Raw genomic sequence first — 18,903 nt, 5'->3', positions numbered from 1 at the left:
TTGAATGGTATCAAGTTATCAAATTACATCTGAAAGTTGTTGAAGAGTATAGAAGATATTGGGGGGAACAGAATGATCTGCATACATCAGGCAGATTTATAAATTTGTTGATCCAAGACAAAATATCTGTACATGGATCACAAAGGTGGTTGTGGGAGAAAATTTTAAAATGGCCATCCAAAATTTTAATTTATGGGTGCTGGACAATTATTTTATTTGTGTAAATGTAAGTTTGGCCTTGTTATGCATGTGTGAACAGGTTAAACTATTCAACTAAACTATTAAAAACATTGATAGGGTGTGAGGAAATATGTTTAATTTAGGGAATCATATGATATTGTTATAGGTTAGCCACAATGCCTTAAATATCATACCCATAGGCAACAAAATCACAATAGATAGAATGTGTGCTTTAACTGACTTCCGAGAGAGAGAGAGAGAGAGAGAGGAGAGAGAGAGAGAGGAGAGAGAGAGAGAGGAGAGAGAGAGAGAGAGAGAGAGAGAGAGAGAGAGAGAGAGAGAGAGAGAGAGAGAGAGAGAGAGAGAGAGCGTGCGCCCTGTGAGTTTCGTTTTGTTCAGAATTTGTTGCAATGCAGAGTGGACTTTTGGAAGGGATATTTGTGACAAAAAACGATACTACAGGAGAGGGATCACAGAGCTTTTCAAGGACTATGAGGTAAAATTACCAACTACCCGCTGGCTGAAGGCAAATTTACACACACCTCTCTGGTAACCATCCTTCCTCAACTTAAATTTATGCCCCTCATATGTAGTCTCAGCAATTTGAAGAATGCCATACACATTCATCTTACTCAATCCAATTCAAGGCCTTAAATACCTCAAAAACAGCAAAGAAGTCTTTGCTGTTTTTCGTCGCATCCTTCGCCAACGATTTCTTGTAATTTGCAGAAATTAATCCTTTCCAGGTAAGAGCACCCTTTTGTTCCCTTCACAAATTTGGTTGCCTTTCTCTGCACCTGTTCCAGCAGATATACATCCGTCTAAAGTGAGGCTGCCAGACCTGTATACAGTACTCAAGTTGCAGCCTAACCATGGCTTTGTACAAAGGGACAATCGCCTCCTTATTCCAGCTAGAAAAGTTTCTGAATATCATTTACAAAACCCTGAGTTGTTCTGGCAGCATGTTGCACTATTCAGAATTTCATACTTGACTGCACAATTACCCCCAGATCTTTTTCACTTCCACTGCCCTAAGTGTAGTGCCATACAGTTGATAAGTTACTTTGAGATTACTGCTACCCATATGCAGTACCTTCCATTTATCAATGTTAAACTTCAATTGCCATTTGCCCATCTGCCTAACTTTTCTAGATCCTGTAGCAGTAGCATACCATCATTCCTATCATTATCCACCCTACCAATCTTTGTATTATCTGTCATCAAACTCAGTCATTAAGCCTGATATGCCTTCATCAAATATAGAAAACAACAATGGGACCCAACACCAAATGCTGGGGGACTCTGCTAATAACGTTAGTCCACAAAGATCAGTGTCCATTGATTACCACTCTCTGTCTTCTCCCACTCAACCATCCATTTATCCATAGCAGCAACTTGCCCTTAGTGCCATACTACTCCAGTTTGACCAGTAGTCTTCCTTGTGCAATAGTATCAAGAGCTTTTCTGAAATTCTAGTATACAATATCAAAATTATTTTTTGCATCCAATTCCTTTGTGACTACATAATAGCATACAATAAAATTGGTCAGACAGGACTTTCCTCTTAACAAACCCATGCTGTGTTGGAAGTATAACTGCAGCCTTGTCCAGATAACCCTGCAAAAAACCTTCTTTAACCAATGACTCCATTATTTTCCCTGGAACAGATGTTAAACTAACAGGTTTGTAATTACTTGTGTCACCCTTTGATCCCCCCTTTGTGAATTAGAGATACATTCACATATCTCTAGCTCTAGGGACTACCCCTGAATCCATGGATGCTCTCATAATTATGGCTAAGGTTTGCTTATTTCCTTTGCTACCTCCCTTTATATAATTGGATAGATCCCATCAACCTCAGGCACCTTTCTTATGTTTAACCTCAACAATTTCTCCTCCACTTTGCTCTCCATTATTAGAAAATCATTTAACTTCCCATTAGAGTTTGATAAACTTCTGGCATCCCTTTCCCTAAAGAATTCCTCATATATGAATGTTTGTTTGTTTGTTTGTTAGTTATCTGGTTTTTAGGAGCATTAGCAGCTAAGGCCATATTGCTCCGGGGATATGCGGTGGTCATTCTCTGACCTTTCCGCATCCTCCGTATTTGGTGGCATATATGAATGTAGATGCAGAATAATTATTCAGTTTTTCAGCAACCTGAGCAGGATCATCAGCAGTAAAAACCATCGATATCGAGTAGACCAATTTGATGAGGGGACCTTCTAGTGTTTGCATAAGTAAAGAAGTCTTTGCTGTTTTTGTTTGCATCCTTTGCCAAAGATTTCTCGTAATCTGCCTTCACTTGCCTGACCCTTTTTGACTTGATTACATAGTTTATATCTACCATATGCTTCTGTGTCGCCCGATAATTTATATTCATCAAATTTTATCTGAACCTTGAATGGGGTGAAAATGTGCGTTGCAGTTGTCAATATCTGGTTATATTCAGAGTATTGTGAGCAAGCTAAAATACTTGGGCATTCACTCAGATTATTCATATGTGAGTAATTAGCTGTTTCTGCCATGCAGTTAGGTGGTCTGAACATTTTATAAAAATGTAGAGGGTGAGGATAATATGTGGTATATAATATTTATTTATTATTATATTTTTTTAACTGATATAAAATCATCATTCTTCCAATACACTAAATGTTAGTTTAAAATAAATAAATTTCTCAATAAATTATAGCAAAAGCTTCAGGCATACAGCAGCTATAAATGCATCTATATCCATGCATCTCCTAATGGAAGTGCACACTTACTTCAGATACTGTTTGCATTTCTCAGTGGCAGACCCATACTACAGTACATGGGATATTCAATTTTAAGTTTTACTCACTGACAGCAACAATAATGCTCAAATGCAGGCACTCAGGGGAAAAAAAAACAAACAAACAAAAAAAAAAAAAACTAAAACAAAACCATCTAAGGTATGGAAGATAGGGTTTTGGTTTTAAAAGAATAATTAAAATCATATGCTTTTAATATAAAAAAAAAACGAGTTATTTACAGTTATAATAGAATAGATTGAAAATAAAGGGTGGCAATAAAAAGTGAACAATTTTAAATAAATTTTTTCATGCTGATTTTAATGTTATAAAAAGGCATATCTGATCTGATCCCAAGGTACATTGTCAGTTAGAAGGAAAGTTGTGTGCCTTTCAGAAAGTTAAGTAATGCTTGTGTTTTTTTTTTTTTTTTTGCTAAAGAAAAATTGCTGATTTCAGTAGCTTTTATATTTATAGAAATTGTATTTCTGAAGTTTTTGCTATAATTTTTGGGATATTTATGTAACACTAATACTTAATACTTAGAAGATATTTCTTCTAAGTATTAGTTGGATAAACTTTTGAAAAGGGAATCTAATAATAATTTTGCCAATACTAATACTTTTTAAGTATTATTTTTAAATAAATAAATTTCTCAAATAAATGCACAGCAAAAGCTTGAGGCATGCAAAAGACTTATAGCTGTTGTAGGCTATCATTGCACATGCTAACATTATACCACAATTCTCGTTGTTTCTAATATTTGGACACTGACAAATGTGCTTGAACTTGTAATTGGTAATGATGATGATCATTTTTGTATTTTAGGGGGGGGGGGAAACCTTTGGAAGTGGAACAGTCAGAATGTTTGAACTCAATTTAAGGATGAACACTAATCAACCTAAATAGTGTTCCATTATACTTTGTGCATTGCTTCAGTGTTTAATATGCAGATGCCCATTTTTCAGGCATTTTCTTGATTTCTTGCTCTGAGAATCCTCTGTGACAATATATTGGTTTTCCACTTGCCACCTCTTGGAGAGTTCTGGGTTTGAGTTTCATCAGAGACTGGCAGTATTTTTAAAGACTTCTTTAATTGGGGCTGTAGTTAGCTAATATCAGGTGGAGGTTACAGGGTTTTTCGACATGAGTTCTTCCAGATTTTCCAGCCTGCATAACATGCATTTTACTTCAAACATACATTTGTACAGATGTTATACTGGTAATATGCTGATGCAGTGCAAAAGAAATATCCCTTTGTGCCTATAATTAATCTTGTTCCTTTACCCTATATACTTGTCGTTCCCTGTATGCTTGTTGTTTTCCCCCGTGTGCTTCCCAATAAGCCTACCCCTTCTTAAAGTGAGGTTTCCAAACCTGTACACAAAATTCAAGACATGGCCTAACCCATTGCTTTTTACCAGAGCTCAATTTTATGATTAAGGGCTGCGTAAGGAAAGGGTTGGTTTAACATAGTGTTTTTTTCTCTGTAAGAAGCCAATGGAGATGCATGGTGTCTTTTTGAAAAATAACTGAACCAAACTGTGGCATTTAGGCATAATAACAAAATATATTTTTTTAAGTTTATATTTCATTATGAATATCAATAAAAACCACAACTTGCTGTTTAACATTCTAGAAATGATCACGAATCGCTTTCAGCTGTGTCATGTATATCAAAATATTGGGGCACATGCTTATATCTGAACAGCTTCGAGGCTGACTGATGTTGAGTGAACAGTATTGTTCCATATTTTACCTCTAGGATGTCAAATTCAACTAACAGCAATTTTCAAAATTCTTTTGCTAGTTGTATAAATATAGTGGAGGTTCAACCCCAGCCTACCGCTCGTAGTTTGAGCATCGCTGCTTTGTACAATAGGAAATTCGCTTATCACTTATTTGTTCATCAATCTGTAAGTGTAGACAATTTATATAATTGAGGTTAAGGAATTCTGCGTTCACAAAGTATTGAAAATGCAAGTGGAGGTATATGATGAGTACGTGCCTGTAGTATGGCTAGGATTACAGGTAAACCAGATGACACAGCTTGGGAAACAGTAAAAATAAAAGGGCAGCAAGAACAGATTAGAGAAAGAGTCGAGTTTGGAGAGGTTAAAAACACCCAGGAAAGGTGGGATAATACTTTTTTTTTTTTTTTTTTTGTTTTTCAGTTGTTGGCGCATCGGCTTCTGTGCCCATAATGCACCTCCCAAAGTTATTTTTGCATTTTACTCTGATCTAATCCCAAGGCAGGATTCGAACTCGCGACCTTTGGGTTGCCAGGCAGGCACTTTACCCACCTGGCTAGCCCGGTTGGTGGGATAATACTAACTGGTGGGCTAAATGTGGGCAGGTCAATAGAAAGAAATTTCCATAGTTGAAGACCATTTTGTCAACTACACCTTTAAGTGTCAAGCCTGTAAGACAGGGGTTGGCAACTTGCGGCTCATGAGCCACATGCAGCTCTTTGAGCATGTAACTGCAGCTCTTTAACTTTTAGCCCACATGAAGCAAAGTTTGAAATGGAGTTAGAGGACTTAAAAAATCAAGGATATGTGGAGTGCAAGACTAAAATTGCCTTAAAACTGAAACAGGATTTGGAGAGGCAAAAGGCTGCCCTTGCAATTCTACATAAATAGATGCCGATAGATAAGTTGTAAAAGCAAGACCAAATTGTGTTTGATGCTTGGTGTAGCTTACTGAACATGTATATAAATTTGAAAAATACTGTATTTGCATTTGGGCTTCTCTCAGTTTTTGGTTCAACGAATTTCTGCAGGCAAGTATTTTCGAACATGAACTACATTAAAAATAAATCAAGAAACCGTCTGAACAATGCAAGTCTCTCAGCATGCTTAAAAATGAAAATTACGGCATACTTCCCTGATTTTGAGAGACTCGCTCAAGGAGTTCAGCAGTAAAAGTCACATTAATTAGAAATACTATTAATATATAAATAAATAATATTACAAAATATATGTTTTTTTTAGTAAAACACCTTCCCACTCTATTCCATTTCTTAAAAAACAACCCCCCCCCCAGCTTGAGCTGAAGTGCGGCTCTTCGGATTATCTCTCTTTTTTTAATTAGATCAAAAATGGCTCTTCACTCAAAAAGATTGCCGACCCCTGCTGAAAGAAATGCCATTGTTGACAGAAATAAATTATCAGTATCCCCCAGTGTGTTATATTTTGTGTAAGCACTGAGGCATATGTGAATGGCATTGAATAAGATGTGCTTGGGAGTCATACATGTCGCACACATGTGCAGCATTAAAAGCAAAGAAATAAGCCAAGTTAAACTAATTCTGATGCTGTGAGACATGTAGATTGAATTCTGAAAGCTGCAAATTTTTTTTAATCTACATCTGGTACCACAATACATTTTCTAAACAAACAGTTTATGTTCTAAATATCAAGTAGTACTCATCAGTTAGACCTGTGAACAACAAGAAAGATGAAAGTGTCATACACAAGTATGTTGTAATTAAGTATATAAGTATATATTAATTGAAGCTTCAATTTTTTTTTTTTTTGCTGTAAGGAAATTGCAAAATAGAATTGAGTAAGGGATTTGTAAATCATAAGTGTTCTTATGAAAAAAATCTAATAAGTTTAAGTTATAAGTAACAATATCATTTATTTTAGTTATTTTTTATCACAAAAGTTTGTAATGATTTTTTTTTTTTTTTTGTAGCAAAAGATTTTTTTTGCACATTAGCTTGTATAGTGGCAATCTGTTAATTTATGGTCAACTGTGTTTTATTACTAATGAAATGTGAACAAATTGAACTGTTTAAGATTTTGAATGGATCGAGCAAGCTCAGTGCTTATAGAATTCTTCCTCTTGCACAGACTACACACATGGGTAGGACATAAATTGAACCAGAGGAAGGACGGTTGCAGGATAGATGTGCAGAAGTTTGCCTTCAGCCAGTGAGCAGTTGATTGTTGGAGCAAACTTCCATCTGTTTTTGTGGTAGTAGGTAGTTTCATTAAATTCAAGGAAGAACTAGACTATTGGAGGGAATGGACAGGTGATATGCATTACACATGTTTTAAACATGGTATAAGAAGCAATGAATTTTAACCAAGCCCTCAACAAAAAAAAATCTGTGCAAGGAGATCCAAAAGAATATCCCATGGATGCATAGTAAATATCTCTGAACTAATTCCTGATTAATTTGGTAGGGGAGAGGAAGACCAATAATAATAAAACGCTTTTTTTTCCCTTTTCTTTTCTTTTAATTTGCAAAACAGCATAACAACTCATTTTTAATGGCTTTATAGCAAATTAAAAAACAACCAAAAGAATTTGATCAGATTGAAATGAAATATTAGAATTGTAAGCATGAGTTATAACAGATAGGTGGAATTTGAACTACTACAGAATTTAAAAATTGCAGCTCATTATTGAGCTTGCTCAGTAATATATTGTACCTATCACAAGCAAGTTGAAATCACTTATTACTACCACTTGCATATGCTGACTTGCACATGATAATATCCATAAAACGTTTTATGGATGTTATTTATTTTATGGATATCCCGGGCTACATTATTATTATTTATCTTATGAAACCAATGTGGCACAAGATAAATAACAATAATCAGTAATAAAATTGACTGAACCCTATGTTTAACAGCCAAAACTTCATCCCAGATAAAGGTAGGTTGTGACTAATTAAAACCACATAAAAATTTAAGGAATAAACACACTAAACACACATCACTATCTATACCACATGATAAGCTGCATAAAACTTGTAACAAATTCGAGGCAAGTAGAGGTAAATCCTGATTTATAATTAGCCAAATTTCAGTAATATCTATAAAATGAAACCAATCTAAGGGCGAAATTTTATTATGAAAGTATATGTTCTTTGAGAAATGTTATCTATGCTCATAGATGTTTTTAAATATTTGTAATGAACAAATGGCAACTGTCTTATGTGAAAAAACTGAATACAGTTTGACCCGCATTCACCCCTCTTACTTTTATGTTGAACAAAATCCAAGCTGGCTTATTTTAAAATGAATGAAATTATTTTAATAAAAATGGCAATTTTTTAATAAAATTAGAATAAATCACAATGAAAAGAAAAAAAAAATACAGCAAAAAAAACTTGCAAAGATTTAGATCAAGACAGACATGACAAAATTTAGCACACCCGTGATGAAAGAGATGAGACGAGAATCTCTCCGAAGGAGCACACCATCTTAAATTTTTGACATGCATATTGCTAATCACATGCATGGAACATTGAAGCTCATAAATAATAGTTAGTGCACGCATTGTCTACAGAAAGTATTTTATGGTGGGCTATACTAGGATTTTCATAATATAAATATATTTGTAAATTCTCTGTTAGTGCTAATTTTGTTGGAACATTTTTTTTTTTCTTTAAATGGAATCAATTTTATATTTTAATGACATTTGTATAGTAATTCTTTTGTCAGTTTATAATAAACTTTTTTTTATTATAGCAAAATATAATGTATTGCATTTTATTAAAATGAACAAAAAACTTCTCTTCAGTATATCTGTGTAAATATATTCAACATATCTTCACTCTATGATTAAAATAACAGAATTCCTGTTTATACTTGGTACAGAATTGATGGAACTCTTCTGTCCAATTGATGGTAACACCTATTAGACAGAAGAGCTTTCAGTATCGTTATAATTTTATGGCAACCATTATACCATGTCATAGTTAACAGGGCTATCCATTTCTTGTAGCAGCAAACAGATTAGATTACTCAGCGAGCATGCTGCTTGCTATTTATGTTATTCCAAAACCACAGCCAATTACTGCATTTCTGTTAATAGCAAATGTTGTGTTGTTTTAATATTATGGTAGGAAATAAATTTTTAATAATTTTTGTATATAGTGCCATGTATAATGCCATTATTTTGTATATAACGCTATTGAAACGATGCCTTTCATACTACATTTGTAGTGTTTCTTTAAGAGTTGTCTGTGGTGTATCTACACCAATATTTTATAAATATAGAATCCTAAACTCTTAAAATGTTATGCTTAGTTGCATTTAGTTTATTTAAATATTATCAGATAAACCTTTTGGCATCTCTCATATCGTGTGATTAACTTTACAACTGGGCTGTCATGTTTGCAATACCAGGGTACCTGCCCACCCACCGATGAAAAGCCAACTAGCTTTGAAACAGTGCCATCTGGGTGGTGGTGCCCACCGAGAATAAGTAACAGTAGTCTTCTCTATTAGTGAAGCGTTACTTATTCAAGGTAGTGCAATACCTGGTAATTCATTGTGAAGGAAGAACACAATATGAGATACTGATGAAATGATGCCTTTCGTACTACATTCGTAGTTTTTCTTTAAGAGTTGTCTGTGGTGTATCTACATCAATATTATATAAATATAGAATCCTAAACTCTTAAAATATTATGCTCAGTTGCATTTAGTTTATTTAAATAGTGCCATGTACGAGGTGTGACAAAGTTTCGAGAATAATTCTTTTGAAAATTATACAGATGTGAGGCCATCACCTTCAAAGTAGTCCCCTTCAGACTGTACGCATGCATTCCAGTGTAGGATCCATTAATCGTAACATTTCTGGTATCTGTTTTAATACCCACGTTACATTACTGTGAATTTCATAAACTGACTGAAAATGCATTCCTTTCATGACTCCCTTTAGTCGAGGAAATAAAAATAAGTCACAAGGAGGTAAATCAGAAAAATACGGAGGGTACTGCTGCATTATGATTGATTTCGAAGTTAAAAACTCTTTCACTACAATGGCGGAATGTGCAGAGCATTGTCATGATGCAAAATCCACCACGAAGAAATTTCAGGTCGAACCCAGTTGACTCTCTTGTGAAGCCTTTCCAAAACTTGAAGGTAAAATTGTTAATTGACAGTTTCATTAGGTGGAACAAACTCTTTGTGGATGATTCCTTTCGATCAAAAAAGCAAATTACCATGGTTTTGACTTTGACATTCTCGCTTTTTTGGGTCTTGGCGAGGAAGCTCCCTTCCATTGTTGACTTTGTTTCAGGGTCGTAAGCAAATACCCAGCTTTCATCCCCTATAATCATGCGAGAAAGCAAATCTGGAACGTTTTCAATGCTTTCCAACATCTGAGAATGTCGCAACTGAATTTCTTTCTGCTGAGAGAGGTTTTTCGGTACCAGCTTTACACACACCTTCCTCATCAACAAATTTTCAGTCAAAATTAATCTAACACTTTCCTGATTAACATTTAGTTTTCGGCAATCATTCTTGTGGTTAACTGCCTATTGCTTTGAACAAGATCACGCACACAAACAATGTTTTCATCATGTTGTGGAAGGATGCCCTGAATGCTCAACATCTTCGACAGATTCGTGTCCTTCTCAAAACTGTTTTGCCCAATTGAAAACGCGTGGTTTTGACATGATATCATTTCCACAAACTCTGGTCAACTTTTCATAAATATCTGTTGACGATTTGCCACTTTTCACCAAAAATTTTATCACAACCCAATACACATTGCTTCTTTCCAATTACATGAAAAATGGAATGCAATTTAGAGCAAAGGCTCTAAATTGCATTCCATTTTTCATGTAACACGAAACTGAAACATGTCTTTACACAAACCAACTTGTACAATGCTGAAATGACTGACGACGTTTACCCTTTGCATGTAGGTAGAGGGGGATTCAGGCTACACAGCAGAAGGACGTAACAGTTTATGGTGTGGCCACTTTGATGGAAACAAATTATTCTCGAAACTTTATTGTCACACCGCGTATATATAGTACTATCTATTTTGTATATAGTGCCATGTATTGGACACGCTGATAAACAGTTTGCTATGGCAACCTGAATTTAAATATTGAAATATCTGTTAGAATTATGTTATTGTGAATTTAAATATGCTTCCACTGTGGTCTTCACTTTTCATCTGTGTCACTGATTTTTAATCAGAAGAGTATACATAAGAAAAAGCTCCATGAAGATTTCTACTAGGTGTACAAAAGTTGTGTAAAGAATTCTTCTCCATAGTAAATATCCTTGCATGGGCACATGTATGTGGATTTTTAGTTTCATCTTTGATTTCTTTCAGAATAATTTTTTTTAAACTGCTTTGATTAAAGACATTTGTTTTTGCCGAAAGAACTTTCTGAGTTGGGCACCCAATACACATTGCTTCTTTCCAACGCTGATCAACTTTAAAAACTTTTAATGATATTGAGTCATTGTTTACAATACTGTACAATTAAAATTTAAAATGCTGAAAATTGATATAAATAAAACAGTGAAATAAATCATATTATTATACAATTGAAGTATTGGAGAATAATAATATCAAACACCTTATTAAATTTATGTATTGAGATGTTTTATTGATTTCTTCATTTTGCATTTTGAAGATCATAATGAAAAAATAGCTATAATCTTCAGAGAGCAAAATGGAGACATTTCAAACTATTTAAACCAACTTTCTCCCTTCATCGAATTTACTTCGGAAGCTGAATGCAGAATCAAACCCTTCCATTTTGGACATTATGATACACAAAGAAAATTGTGAGATGTATATTGCTGTGTACAGAAAAACCAGTGTGTGTGTGCTAGGCAATTCATGGATTACTCAGTGTTTATGCCCCAGCACACAAGAACAGTACAGCCTGAGTTTTAATGGCCAGAGCCTGGTCACACTGTAATAAAAGAGATTATAGAGAGTGAGAAATAATCAGGGAACGTAGAGATATGTAGACATGTGGTTTACTGGAGTGGATCCTAGATAAGTGTGCAGTTCTGCTTGGGCTAAGTTTCAGGCAAAGAGAATGTCCAAATAATGCTGGTAATGCTTGCATCCCTTTTTACCTTGGAAGTGTCATATGGGATAGCAAGAATATTAAATAGTATGTTTGTTTGTTTGTTATTTAGTTTTTAGGAGCATTAGCAACTAAGACCATATTGCTCCGGGATATGCGGTGGTCATTCCCTGACCTTTCCGCATCCTCCGTATTTGGTGGTGACGGGCTCGAACCCAGGTCTAATCAAGAAGCATGTGCTACGCACTGCTGCTCCTTCCCACCTGGCTACGGAGGTGCCTATTAAATGGCATAATATTCTCTGTAGGCAAATGCTGGACAAGAATTACAAGCTATACTTCCTTAATTAAATCCCCCACTCCTGAAATGTTTAGTAGTTTTGGTGATATATATAAAATTGTTTGTTTTATATAAAAGATGCTTCAAGGATCAGCTGGGTAATCATGTGAATGCTATACAAAACAGATTTCAGCTCAGCTATTGCCAAACATGTATGGCAGAGGGTAATTGTATAAACCCCTATTCAGCTTCTCTTATCAATAATGAGAAGAATTAAGAATAGAGATGCTGGCTTGAAGCAGTGCACATTTACTACAAAATTAATTAACAGAGTTGGAGGAAATGTATTTACCCTGGCATTGAATTGATGTTGCATTCCGAGAAAGCCTGTGAAAGAGAAAAATGGAGGAAAGGGGGTTGGTTCAGCAGATGAACCAGAAACTGACATGAATGCTAGTGAAGTGTTGACAAGTTATGTATATGAGGTGTGGAAAGGCAATAATGTTCTCAGACTGGTGCTGCCGTTGTGGTTGTGTTCAATGAGTTCGAAAATAAACGTAAGTGGTTTGTTGTAGTTCAGACTTATTCCGACAGATGGTGGTAAGAGAATGTCCAGTAGGCTGACATGTTGCAAGTAACAATCAGTTTCGTTATTAGTTAATGTTCCCCAACTTGATTTTGCAATGGAGCAATGAATGAATATCAAAATTTGCTATGAATATGCTATGAAAATTTGCTATGAATGAATATCAATGAATGAATATCAAAACGAAAGAAATGTATGAAATGTTAAAAACTGTTTATGGTGATGAGATATTAAGTTGTACCAGTGTGTTTGAATGGTATAATCAGTTCAAAGATGAGAGGATGTTCACAATGACCCAACCTCTCGAAATGAGGACAGAGTTGCAGATGTTCGGGAAATTGTGCAAGAGATCATTGTGGTGACAAAGAGTGTCATCATGCAAAGACTTCATCCAGTCTTGTCAAGACAGTCCTAATTTCCTCAACTGTATTGTCACTGGAGATATTTTGGGCATTTCAGTATGACCCAAGGATGAAGCATCAGTGCATGCAGTGGACTTTAAAATCATTACCAAGGCCCAAAAAGTTTAGTGTCCAGAAGGCCAGGATCGAGGTGATGCTGATCCTGTTTTTCAAGAAACATAGTGTGATTCATAAGGAATTTGTACCTGAAGGGGAGAGAGTGAACGCTGTGTTCTACATAGAGGTGCTTCAAAGACTATTGAAGTGCATTTCCCAGGTGACGCCACAATTTTGAGAAAAAAGCAGCTGGTTCTCAGAGAAAAGAATTTTGAGACAAAAGCAGCATGATATTTCCCCGCCCACTTCACACTTGTTGTGAAGACAGTACTGAAGTAACATGGCATTGTACAAATCAACCATCTATCCTACTCTCCTTCTAGCACCAGTGGACTTCTTTCTCCTTCCCAAGGTATAAACTGCCTTCAAAGGAAAGGGATTTTAGGATGTTGAGGACATAAAGAAAAGCATAACTGCTGATCTGAATATTATAGTGTAATAAGTGCATTCAATCAGGTGGTGATTACTTTGAATAAAAATAAAACTGTTTTTGAGCTCCTTAACTTTGTGTTATATTTATTGCACCAGTCTGGGAACTTGATTGCCACACCTTATATATGATCATGCTTATAGATACAAGATAATCAGGCTGAGGAAAACAGTCTGTGTATTAAAAGTTACCATTTATATATTTACTCTCCAGTACTTTAATTATATAATGATATTAAAGTAATACAAATTCAATACAGTAATATATAATAATAATATTATTATTATGTTTTATTATTTTATTTATATTAGTGTTACAAATTTTAATTGTATGGTATTTATATTTATTTAGAAAATTTTTGTAAGCAGTGCTTCAGTATCATTATAGTTTTTAAATACAGTTAAGTCTATACTGAAACTAAGCAATACATTTATTTGTTCTTATTATCCAGTATGATGTCAGAATAAATTATAAAGTGTATTTTGAACTGTATCTTGAAATTTTTTCCAAAAATATTGAATGTTTCATTTAGTGCAAAAGCATGCTTGCTTGTTTGACTTTTTTTTGGCAAGCCTGTTGCAAGTTTAAAAAGAAGGTGGTACTGTATCTGAAAAGTTAATGTGGAAAAATTATATACCTCTATCAATAGTTTTTGAGGTACATAGCCATTCATTTGAAATGAAATGCATATATTAATATGCAGTTGATTAATTGTAGATATTATGATTTATAAATAAGCCTAAGCATTCGTTCATGTTTTTTTATTTTTTTATTTTCAGAATTTCTTCCCGAGACTGTGATCAGTAGCTTATAAAATTCAATAAGTTTTAGGACAAGTAAAATCAGGTTCTCGTTGGAATGTGTCCTCCTTGGTTGTGTTGTGACAACGGGGGCAAATGAAAGACAACTCTCTGGATGGCCACCGTGGAAAGGTGGCTGTTAGCGACACGAGGGTGACGTCTGCGAGCAGTGGGAAAGCTGACTTAAAGGCAGACACGGTGAGTAGCTCTGGTGCAACCAATTTTGATGATGACTACAATGAATGGGAACTTGGTATTGGTGATCTCATCATTGATTTGGATGCAGATATAGAAAAGACCAACGAAAGGAATAGTCAGCATCAGAACGGAAGTTTAGGAAGCAGTCCTTGTGTTAGTAGCATAACAGGAGTACCAGGTGCAACAACAAATACGGGGACAGCGTTTTCATTTTTGGGAACTCAGTCTTGTAGTTCTAGCACCATGTCCAATACCAAATGTGGACGAATGAACAGTAGTTCTGGGAATGGGAATAATGGTGATACTTCAGGGGGTAGCACCGGAGCCACTGTAGAACATCAAGCTACAGTTGATAAAGGACTGAAAATGAAAATTAAGCGCAAAAGTGTTGGAAGTAAGTTTTCAGAAGCGAAGCATGAAATAGTTCAGTCAGATACTAAAGCTGCTTCTCCACATCCAGTTTTGGATAATGTTGCTTCTAGTAGTTGCACTCAGAACTTGTGTGAAACAAAGTCTAAACATTCTTCTAGTAAAGGACGTACTAGTGGACACAGGGAGAGAAAAGAAAAGAACAGAGACAAAGGTGGAATTAGATCTGTGGAAGTAAATGGTGTTATTGGAAATGCATTATCTCCCTCTTTAAAGATCACCAACAGTGGTGTAACATTAACTTCATTATCAGCTTCTACATCATTAGGAGTGCCAACAAACCTTGTAATACCAAATAGTGCATCATCAGTTACTAACTCAATGCAAGACTTACTGCATAATAATGTAGCTGCTTCTTCCACGTGTTCACCATCAATGCCAAATCTGACACTTAAACTTGAAACCAAATATTCTACACAGTCAGGAAATGCTATGCTAGTGAAACAGGAAGACCAGCCAAGGAGCCCACCAGTGAAACGATTGCGAGGAGAGAAAATGGAAAAGGTAATTTTTTTATGTGTGTTAAATTTTTACAAGTAAGTTGTAATAATTATTTTGTGAACCTCCTCTGTGGCTGGTACTTATTTAGTGGTAGTGGGACCTCCTCCCCACTTCATAAATATTTATTTAGCTATGAAATTATCTAGCACTTGCAGCTGAGTCACTTATATATCAAAATATCGGGGCACATGCATATATCTGAACATCCTTGGAGCTGACTGGTGTCATGCAAAACTGTTGTTCCATATTTTGTATATAGGATGTTTAGTTTTGGCTAGCAGCAATTTTCAAAATTCTTTTACAGCTTAAGTTAAGAGCTGGTCCCTGCTCAAGGGTTATATTTTGAGTATCTCTGTTTTATACAATGGAACAGGCACTTATTGCTATAGAATAATTACTTATTTGCCCATTAACACTTCTGTAAGTGTAGACAATGTATATAATTGAGGTTAAGGACTTTTATGTTCACAGAAGTAGTTATAAGTTTAGGTACATGTAATGAAGTGCAAGGTACACCTGTGTTAACCCTTAAATGAATTGCAGGTAGTATGGCTAGGATTACAGGCAAACCAGATAACAGATCTTGGGAAACAGTAAAAATAAAAAGGAAATAAAAATAAAAATGAGAACAGAGTAGAGAAAGTTTGAAGAGGTCAAGAACCCCCAAGGAATTTGGGTATTGTTGACCTCCCAACTCTCACTCATAAATTTTGTGTTAAAAGCTAAGAAATTCAATGGTGATTCAAAGCTAGGTTAAACTTATTGTAATGCTGTGTAACATATATGCTCAGTGACCACAGAAATGAACACCCCCATCCATAATAGCATATGTTGCATAGATCGCAGTATAAAGAGCCAAACACCTTCCTATACAGAGCAATGGTAATTTGCATCTTGTCGTGCAAGTCAAAGTGATATAGTAGCAGTTTTGGGTTGTAAAGATATCACAGAGTTTCAAAAGGGCATGATTGTGGGAGCTCATGCGTCTGATGCTTCCATGTCGGAAATGGCATGTTTTATTGGTTGTACACAGCCCGCAGTGTCGGCAGGAGGTTCAAATCATCTCCCACTGACAGAACTGTAAAGAATTATGCAGGGTGGATGTTCATGGTAAGTGAAGGCTGCAGTGCATTTCATGGGTTTAATGGCAGCCACTGTCTGGCAGTTGACATTGCAACACAATATAGGGAATGCAAGAACAATATCCAAAAATTATGAAATACCACACAGTCAGACGTATGGAGTTCCACAGCAGAGCACCCAAGAGACACCCCCTCCTCACCGTTGATCATTGTCTACAGTGAATGATTGGGTTGTTGGTTGTCTGAAGGTGTCCATAGGGACACCTTAAGACATCTGATGGAGTGAATGCCTAGGTGAGTAGCAGCTGTTACTCACCTAGGTGAGTAGCAGCTGTTATCCTTGTGAATGGTGGCCCAACACAGTATTAGGTAGGTGGTCATAATTCAGTGATCACTCAGTGTATTTATATAGATTGAATTTGAAAATCTGCAAATTTTTATAAGCTTCATTTACATCTGGTACCACAATACCTGTATAAACAAACAGTTGATGTCACAAATATAAGTGGAATTCATCAGTAGATCTGTGAACATCAAGGAAAATGGAAGAGTGAGGCAAAACCTAGTTGAGAACTAATCTTGATGCACAGCTTTTACTTTGAGCACCTCTGCTTTATACAGTGGAATAGATAATTCCGAATATTTTCAACAGTGAATGGTGTGAATAAAGATTTTATATTGGCTTGTTTCCATTTTATCATACTTTCCAGCAGTCTTTTTCCATATCTCCTAGTCTTGTTATGTGATAAAATTATTTACTCATTTTTACAAGTAATGAGAAACATATTTCGGTTTTTTACTAGTTTATTTTGTTTCCCTTGCACAGATTTTTTAATGCATTTGTGAAGCTCAGAAACATTTGTGTTTGTGATTGGTTTCTTTTGAGCATATAGATATATTGGTGTAGTTTTACTGTTAGTAACCAGTTTAGCTAGCATTCATAGATGGCATCTGTTAACTGATATTATTGCTCTTCACTATTATCAGAGAAGAAATGCAGACACATAGTGCATTTTTATTTCTTCAGAATATTTAATGTTATTGTCTGTAATAGTTATTATATTATTATTTTAAGAAAGTGTTAAGAAAAACTTGAAGCAGTAAGAACAAAAACAGTTTTTGGGTATATATAAGAACTGGACTGAAGATTTAATAAAGTTTGAAAATTTGGTATTAGTAGTGACAAATGATGCAAGAAAGCATTAGCTAAAAAAAAAAAAAAGATATAAGCTGGAAAGTTATATTAAGAAATAGTTAGTTAATTGATAGAGCTTCTTAATGTTCTGTTATTTTTAAATTTGACTTAAAAAGAGAATAATAGCAAAGCTTAACTGATGGTACTCACCTCAAATAATCTGCTTAGTTATATGGTGTTTAAGGCAAAGTTGTGGAAATTCAATTATGTTGCATATAAATGGAATTTAAAAATAAATAAGAGTATAGATTGCTAAAAACCTGTAATTAAAATGTGCCCAAAGGAAGAAGTGCATTGCCGCATCCTCTGGTTGTCCCATATAAATTGTTGAAACTATGAATAACTAATAAATAAATGAATGAATGAATAAAATATTAGTTATTCATAGTTTCAACAATTTATATGGGACAACCAGAGGATGAGGCGGTGCACTTCTTCCTCCTTTGGGCAAATTTTAATTACAGGTTTTTAACAATCTCTACTCTTATTTATTTTTAAATTCCATTTCTATGCAACTTAATTGAATTTCCAGAACTTTGCCTTAAATAGCGTACAACCAAGTGGGTTATTTGAGGTGAGTACCGTCAGTTAAGCTTTGCTGCTATTATTCTTTTTAAGTCAAATTAAGAAATAGTTAAATTTGTGGCTTCTGGCAGGGGAAAGCAATGGCTACATTGTAAATGAAGATACCATTGCAGTTGTCTCAGCATAAAGTATCAAAGTTAAGTATTGAAATAAAGTCTAAGTGGATTGTAAGATTACATTAAGAAGCAAAATTAGAATGCATAGGTCTGGATCATACCCAGGAAGGAAAATAAGCATAGCTAGCAGAAATTAACTTGCAATTTATTGTATGGTCCTGAAGTGAGTGAAAACATTTTAATGTCAGTAATGAGAAAACTGTTCATTCATAAAAATCTGAGTACATTTTACTTACTGGCTACTTTTGTTGCAGATTTTCCTAACACAGTGAACTTGTTTTATATGGTTAGGTTAGGAAAATAGGCTAAAATATTATATAGGAATAGAGATACTTGTTTATGCTGTGTAAGACGTTAATATGAATTTCAATATCTTAAATATTGCAGATATTTCTCATGAAATTTATAGTTGTTGGAAAATTAT

General features: G+C 34.9%; 1 protein-coding gene across 4 annotated transcripts in view; it reads left to right on the top strand.

The window, feature by feature from the left end:
- The window catches only part of LOC150091606 (uncharacterized), a 306,538-nt gene that overhangs the window by 192,391 nt on the left and 95,244 nt on the right, over positions 1–18,903 (top strand). For all 4 annotated transcript variants that reach the window (XR_016547109.1, XR_016547108.1, XM_090376258.1 and 1 more), the window contains one exon: positions 14,353–15,504. Coding sequence is in view for 2 of the 4 variants with exons in the window: in XM_090376258.1 (XP_090232384.1) it covers positions 14,470–15,504 (1,035 nt within the window). In the remaining 2 variants the exon portion in view is untranslated. The remainder of the gene's footprint in view (positions 1–14,352; positions 15,505–18,903) is intronic.

Source organism: Mastigoproctus giganteus, chromosome 1 (assembly GCF_048544385.1).
Source record: "Mastigoproctus giganteus isolate SK-2022 chromosome 1, ASM4854438v1, whole genome shotgun sequence".
Classification (NCBI taxonomy): Eukaryota; Metazoa; Arthropoda; class Arachnida; order Uropygi; family Thelyphonidae; genus Mastigoproctus; species Mastigoproctus giganteus.
This window is presented reverse-complemented; position numbering and strand designations above follow the sequence as displayed.